We start from the raw sequence: 7914 nt of genomic DNA, 5'->3' as shown, positions 1-7914 counted from the left end.
CGAGCGGCGGACCCCGGCACCAAAGCCTAATAGTGGTCGACAGCGCTGTTTAGCGGTTACTTGGATGAATTAACTCTCGTTTCCCGGTCTTGTGCGCATCACGGGGGAACAGAATTGCGCACAAGACCGGTATGTTTCGTTTACTGGGAAACCAGATGAAACACGATGCTTTAGATTCATTACCCTAACTTCCCGGCGCCTGATTTACTGAGAAATGAAAGTTACCGAGCATGAGCAGAGTGAGGGTAGGGTGAGTCAGTGTTGGAGCAAGCCTTTATAAACGACAGGCTGAAGCAGCATCTCTCTCAGTGTCAAAGGAACTGAAGACCTTCCACACGTTATGACTCAGGTACTGTGAATTTGTTGCTTCGTTGCATCCTTTTAGGGTTTGTGAGTATAATATAACTTCTAGGACAGAATTGCAAGAGATATAATGTATGAGAAACAAATAATAACTTGATATTTGTTTCTATTTGTTTTTCCAGGTTTTCCTAGATTTATTTAATTTTATAACAACATTAGACTTGGTTTTTGTTTGTCGGTGGCAGAAAAGTTGTGACTCAGTTAGGGCTGCATCACTTAAAAGTTAAAGGAACTTAATATTCTGTTATTGCAGATCGTTTTCTTGAATCAGCTCTGTGAAATAAATAAGTTTCACCAGGGTTTTCTAAAGCTGTTAAAAAATCTAATCATTTTACTAAAGTAGTTGTTTAGTAAAATGATTAGTTGTTTATTAAGCCAACAATCTCATAAATACACAAATTAAAAGAATAAATACAAAAAAGAATGTTTAATTTATGATAATGGTTTTCTCTATGTTTAGACATTCACTCTACAAATTAAGAATCTGTTTAATATTTCTTTATTTCTGTACTGCATTATCTTGTGTTACAATATTTGGTTTCTTTCACAGCATCCAACTCAAGAAGGATGAGTGGGAAGACCAGACATAAAACCCGGTAAGCTGCCCCACCTCTTCCTCTTAAGTGAAGCAACTTAGACTCTGAATACTTCACAAGCTTTTGAAATGTTGTGTCGTGTTTTGTCATGACTAGTCAATTGTACTGCAAGAACAAGTAAATTGTTGACATCAAACTAAAGCATGCATTTTCATGAAATGTTTGTCTTGTGAAAATTATGCCACCTCTAGCACAATTGTGGTTTAATGAGTGGAGTAGTTAGTTTGCAATTGAAAGTTGAGTTTGACCCCATTTCCTTCTTTTGCAAATCAATATACCCCTGGCAAGGCACTCGACTCCAAGTCACCTTCATCTACTAAACACAGCTTAACAAACTATTCATAACATTCCTAGGATGATTTTTGCTGCAGTAAGCTGCTTATCACATAACAGTAGTGTTAAAATGTAACTATAATGACAATACTGTTATTTAATGAAATCAATAATATATGTAAATCGTAATGTTTGCAAGTTTGTAGGTGTTGCTGAAAAACATATTTTTTGATTACAGAACATAGCAGCATTTGCAGTTATTGCTTCCAAGTTTTTTTTTTTTTTTTTTTTGAGAAACAAGGAAGTACAAAGTGTTTTGTCTACGCATGATTGAAAAATTAAGCAAATATTTCTGTAGAAGTACAGATAAAATCAAGAAGTGTACTTCTGACAGGAGCCATCAGATAATGCTTCTGCATGTTGGTGTTCCCGCTAAAGCCTTTTTTTTTTCCCCCCTAATTTTCCCTTTACAACAATCTTACAACGTCCTGCAGTGTGTGGTGTGTTACATGGTGGTGTGTTGAATATGCCTGATCTAAAATCCATACATTTATTACATTTAGCCTTAAATATTAAGGACAAACTTAATATCAGTGCAAGTTTTGTCAACATGTGTTGACAAGGTTTTGAATCAAAAGGAAAACACAAAGTTCAACAATTTGATATGGGTGTATGTTCCAGAAAATCTTCATAATTTTCACATTTTTAGAACCACATACCATGTTTTTAAACATGCCAACATAAATTACAAGATAGGGGAAGAGGAAACAGTGGGACAGCAGCTTTAGGATGTTCTGGTATGATCTGTATGATGTTGTTTTGTCACTATTTAAATATACCTAGAATTGTGACCATATTAAGCTCCTGAAATGTGAAAGACATTTTGGTTATAATATTTATAATCACATTCTACTTAGCGTCTTTCCCTAAATGTAGCCTTATTAAGAGTTATGTATGGTGCTCCTTTAATTTCCATACCTGAGTTTTTCATGATTGAAATATTATTTATTTAAATATTTGTTGTTCTTGCACAGCAACACATTTCAGTAGCATTGTGTTTCCCTATGCTTTATAAATACAAAAGCATTACATTTTGCTGCTGTGAATTCACTGATTAAATGGTAAATGTCCTTCATTTGTATAGGACTTTATCAAGTCAGACGATCCCAAAACACTTCAGACACTCAGTCATTCACACATTCAAAGACACACTGATGGTGGAAAGCCACAATGTAGCCACAGATGCCCTGGTGCAGATTGATAAAAGTGTGACTGCCATTCAATCAGCACCACTAGGTCCCTCTGACCACCGCCAGCAGGCAGCTGAAATATCTTGCCCAAGGACGCAGTGACTGAAAAGACAAAGTGGGGGAGTTTGCACCGGCAACCCACTGGTTACAGGATGAACTAATCCCTCCTGAGCTACTGCTGATTATGATTAGGCACAACTCCAATTAAAATTCCTTAGCTGAAAGGGTAAATGCAGATTAAGCATATCTTATACCACTGATTTTAATTTTAATGTTTAGTTTTTCAATCTTATTTTCTCTAGGAGGTCCTTTGGGGCTACAGCGCCACCTTTTCTTGACTACCTGAAAGATATTCTTCGTCGATATCCTGATGGTGGACAAATTTTGAAGGTCAGTATATGGTGTTCACATTATGATTATAGCAATGGCTACTTATTACCAGAACAGGCATAAGCCTTACATACTAAATGAAGCACAGGAGATTGATGCTTCTCTCACGTTTACAGTGTTTTTAATATTCAGTTTATCTGCTGTAGAAAGTTTACCAAGCCTGCAACTATTACAACCCCTCCCCAAGACAGCAATGGATAAATTCTGGCACTGGGTGTAACACAAAACTGTAATCACAAAACAGTTGATGTCAGTAGCAAAAGACAGTTTATTTTACAATTTAGGTAAAATATCAAGCACAGGAGAAGAAAAAGACACAGAAGTTTTATGCTTTAGGCTCTCTGAGGCCAACACAACAAACAAAACACTCCCTTCTACCTCTAAAATAAAAGAATACTTTCAAGAAGTAAACATAAAAGGTACAATTCCTGAGCTATTAACACAAATACATAATTTTAGTTAGCCACTTAATTCCCCACAATATTGCTCACAATTTAAGTCCCCAAAGACAACAGTCAGCACACAGACAAGATCAAGGCCCATGGAAAAAGGGGCCTGACATCTCTGGCATGGAGCTCTTTATGGAGTGACTGACGAGCTCCAACACATTTCACCTGGCAGCCAGGTAGAGCTGAAACATAACGAGAGGGCTCTCATGAAGAGAGCCCCTAGAGGTCAGTGAACGTAACAGCAATTTCTGTTTTGTTCTCTATTTGTCCACATTTCTTCCATGTGTAAATGGCACAGTTCAGCATCAGTATCACCTTGCTCTCAACACATTTGAATATTATTTTATAAAAAGATTAGTAATAAAATGAAGCTCTTTCTTGTCAATATGTTGACAGTGATTGCTTTTACCAAAGAAGAAATGGTAAAATGAATGCTTATAGGAATTGTAGGTATTGAAACTTCATCACGGTTCATGAGAGTAACAACATGGGGAGAGAAACTATCTTTATGGATTAGAGGTGATATTATTATCTAATCTCACCATATTTTTATGACAGGAAGATTTATAAAGTTGATGTCTATGCACTCCTTCACTTTGAACTGCATTATGTATGACAAAAAATTATCCTCCAAGCGTGTGGAGGCTTTTTTTTTTTTCGCTGTCACTACAAGTCGTAGGATTTTTATGATTTTCAGAAGTTCTCAATCTACAGTTTAAACTTTTCTTGACATGGCAGTAAATATTTTACAAAGTATGTTATAAACTGCAACATGATAAACGAAGCTCAGTTCAGCTAGTCACACTCTGAGAGACAATGTCAGGTGTTTTTAGTATTTCTGTCATTTCCATTGAAGCCAAAACATTCAGTAAAATCGGATGGAACGTTTTCCAAATATTCTCTGTGTTTGTATAACTTTTTAAAACTGTCACTTCATTCTTCATTGAACCACTGTTGGGATGTATTTCTTAGCTTTTTTCTGGACATATTCTAAATGTTTGTGTTCTACAAAAGTGTAAGCAGATATATTAAACGATTATAGCTGAGGAGTTATCTTATTCAGTATCATTTTAGTAATTTTATCATGGTAAGCCAGGGTTTTCAGGGTGCCACCTGATGTGCCATCAGGCTTTAGTTGCTCCCCCAACCCAACCCTCCTGCCCGGCTAAAGCTAAGCAAAGTTTTGTTGATGCATTGAACTATGCCATCCCTGCTATCTTTCAATCAAAATTAATGTGGATGAGGTTCACTTGTTCTGGTGTTTAAATGATTGCTCTATTTAGTGCAAATGTCACACTGCTTTGGCTCATTCAACGTGAACTTCCAAAAGCTTGATTATATGAGAAACCTTGTGTATGATATATTTGTGCCACCAACCCGAGCATGCAGTGAGATCCCGTATAAATAGGCTTTGCATGTTTATGGGGGAAATCTGGGTTTCATTGTTCAAAATTGTCATTTGCATTTCATTAATGCCATGTGTTTACATTGTATCACTCCTGTTTAGGATTAAAAATAAAATACAAGCTTACAATAATTTAAAACAGGATAGGCCTCTGGAGCTTTGTGGCAGACCTGACTTGGTGGGGTAGGGAGATGTGTGTATAAGGACGACTGGGCCCTCTCTTTTTTGAGTACTTTGCTCCGTGTTTATGCTGTATTTCATCAAAGTAAAAGAGGACAATTAAACTTGTGTAGGCTTCTCTATTGCTTGATTTACAACCAAAAGATTAAATGGTACAAAACAATTGTTCATTTTATTTTTCACAAGCTTTTTTTTTCTTCAAACCAAAGAATTTGATCTGAGTCTATTGATTCCCCATTTACAATTTAAGCTGGGTGACTTTGTCTTGTTGAGCTTGGTTGGGTTTTAATAATAATGTATCTTATTTTGAAACAGGAACTCATTCAAAATGCTGATGATGCTCAGGCAACAGAAGTGATTTTCATCCATGATGAGAGGAGCTACGGCACTGAGAGTCTTTGGAATGCCAATCTTGGACAATATCAGGGTATATATGTTGATTTGTAAATAATTCTTTTGTTGTAATCTACACTTGATTTTATGATAGTTTACCTGCAAAAAAATGTGTCATTCATTTACTTTAAAGAAAGATAATTTTTGTATATCAATAACCTGCCTTTCCTATTGTTTACAAGGCATACATCTACATTTTATAATTATAGAACACCATGAGTATTAATTATAGACAATTCTGTTTTTATGTTGCAAGGTTCAGCTTGTTGTAAACGAATATTTTAGTAATCGAGTAATCTATTGATTATTCTTACAGTTAATCAAGTAATCGGATAAAAATTTATAAAATAAAATATTGGTAAATCTGGCATAACAGCAGTGTTACTTTCGGATATTAATATCAGTCCAATTTTTCATATTTGAGTATCCCTAACAGTTACTTATGTAGAAAATTAACCTGTAACAATAACAGCTCACTTTCTAAGTTAACTTGAAGAAAAGTTATACAAAGGTACACCCCTAATGAGGCGGAAGTGAGAGCTCTGCGCAACGCAAATAATGTCCCGGCCGGAACACCTTGCGCTAAATAACCAAACATACATTAACAAAGCTTCGAGTCAGATACATTTTCCTCGAGGAATTTTAATAATCGAGGTACTCGAATCATTCTTGGGATCGTTTCAGCCCTAGTTCAGCCATTTTACACCAAACAGTTTAAAGAGAAATACTATTGTGCATGTTGTATCTGTCCTTACATCCAAAAGAAGCTATTTAGTTTTCTCAATTCAAGCTGAAATTACAGAACAAGCACTTACAATTAAATATTCCAGCAATCCCAAACAGATTTATTCATTTTGTTACTGATTGACTTTTTGTATAGGCCCTGCTCTGTATGCCTACAACAATGCTGTGTTTACTGAAGACGACTGGGAAAGAATTCAAATGGCTGGAAGAAGTGGCAAGATCAATGACCCGAATAAAATCGGGAGATTTGGAATTGGCTTCAACTCCGTTTATCACATAACAGGTAAAATTTATTTGTTAGAAGGATAACATGCTTTGACTTAATGATTTTAACTAAGAGGTAATTTTAGAGATAATAAATAAAAGCATTTCTCAACAGATGTGCCCAGTATTTTCAGCTCAGGACATCTTGGACTGATGGATCCCCAAGAGGAAATATTTGGTGATAAGGGGTTTTGGTGGATTTTGAATGAACCTGAAGACCAAGAAGCTTTGATGACAATGCATGACCAGTTCCAGCCCTACAGAGACATAGTTTCAGTTGTAGGCAAGCAAGAATGGTCAACAATCATAGAGGATCAGCACTTCTCTGGGACACTTTTCAGGTTCCCGTTACGCAACAAAGCATCAGAGATTTCAGACAATCTATATGATTCCGATAAAGTGGTTGAGCTTTTTGATAGCTTCATTGCAGATGCAGACTTGAGCCTTCTCTTTTTGAAAAGTGTGGACACTGTGTCCTTGATCCACATCAGTCAGGATGGTACCATTAACACCAGGCTTCAAATAAAATCCTCAGAACCAACAGAAGTTCTTCTGAAGCAAGAAGATGAGTCTGATGTTGAAGGCTTGACAAGAATCAAATTGATAACTCTAAATTCAGAAGATCAGAAAAAAACACAATGGCTTTTAACAACAAGCACCATGAAAGAGGGAAAAGCACCAAACCTTGTTGACCTTGCCAAAAAGTTGAGCTTTTTACCCAGAGTAGACAGCAATCTACTCTTCCTGTATCTTCTGTGTACAACCTGTGGCCTGATGTTACTCAAATGCAGCACAAAGACAAATGGCTTGATATTGCTGTGGATGTTTTTCATCACTTACTCAATGAGAACCTGGCTGTTTTCTCTCTTGCCAGAGATGAAACACAGTTTGTCCCTCTATCAAAAGCTGTGATACCCTGCAATGGGCCAACAACAGCTGAGACAGTATCTGCCATTAAAAGGACTTTAGTTTCCTGCGGGGAAAATCTTGTGAGTGTCCCAGCTACTGTAGTGACAGCCATTGAGACATTTACACACACCAACCCACAACATGTAACTCCCTGCTTCCTCAGAGTGGTACTCCACAGGTCTGGTGTTCATAACATTAGACAAGAAGATAAACTGTGTATTTTGGAGTACATATTGAGTGATGGAAAATACAAAGAACTGGAGGGTCTTCAGCTACTTCCTCTCAGTGATGGATGTTTCAGATCTTTCACAAAGAAAGAAGAGGACACTGCTTTGATTGACAACAGGGAATTTCCAAGGTAAGGTTATAGTTTGTCTGTCTTTATGTTAATTTTAGTAACTGAATTTTGCAAGAAAGCATGTCTATTCAATGGTTAGAACTGTTATTTCACTCCAGAAAGATTTTGTGGTTAAAACCCAGCTGCATTTGGCTTGTTCCTCTGCCTTCATCTTCTTATTTTTAAGGATATTGCACTTTACAAACTCAACTGCAATTTTATTGTAGTAGCATGTATGCTTTCACAATCTTGGCAGCATTTATTCAGGGGGTTTTGTGCTGGCAACAAGAACTTTAGTGTAATTAAGTGTGCCACACTTATTGGTGTGCCTTTTGTGATACTCTTGTACACCTTTTTCCCC

The 7914-nt window shown here is 36.6% G+C and overlaps 1 protein-coding gene across 1 annotated transcript; it reads left to right on the top strand.

Moving 5' to 3' along the window:
* Positions 1 to 127: 127 nt before the first annotated feature.
* LOC114148152 (sacsin-like) lies at positions 128 to 7357 on the top strand. The gene is made up of 6 exons (XM_028023183.1): positions 128 to 349; positions 914 to 959; positions 2785 to 2872; positions 5222 to 5333; positions 6180 to 6326; positions 6423 to 7357. The coding sequence occupies exons 2-6, from the start codon at positions 931 to 933 to the stop codon at positions 7217 to 7219; spliced, it is 1173 nt and encodes a 390-aa protein (XP_027878984.1). The 5' UTR covers positions 128 to 349; positions 914 to 930; the 3' UTR covers positions 7220 to 7357.
* Positions 7358 to 7914: the final 557 nt, after the last annotated feature.

Source organism: Xiphophorus couchianus, chromosome 7 (genome assembly GCF_001444195.1).
Source record: "Xiphophorus couchianus chromosome 7, X_couchianus-1.0, whole genome shotgun sequence".
In the NCBI taxonomy this organism is placed as follows: Eukaryota; Metazoa; Chordata; class Actinopteri; order Cyprinodontiformes; family Poeciliidae; genus Xiphophorus; species Xiphophorus couchianus.
Note: the sequence above shows the minus strand (reverse complement) of the source record. Positions and strands in the feature narration are given on the sequence as shown.

Bases quoted from the DNA above. Each gene is read 5' to 3' on its own strand.
- LOC114148152 (XM_028023183.1), top strand. From the start codon at position 931: ATGAGTGGGAAGACCAGACATAAAACCCG. The intron at 2,873-5,221 runs GTCAGTATATGG...ATTTTGAAACAG, and splicing joins ATGGTGGACAAATTTTGAAG to GAACTCATTCAAAATGCTGA. The intron at 6,327-6,422 runs GTAAAATTTATT...ATTTCTCAACAG, and splicing joins CTCCGTTTATCACATAACAG to ATGTGCCCAGTATTTTCAGC.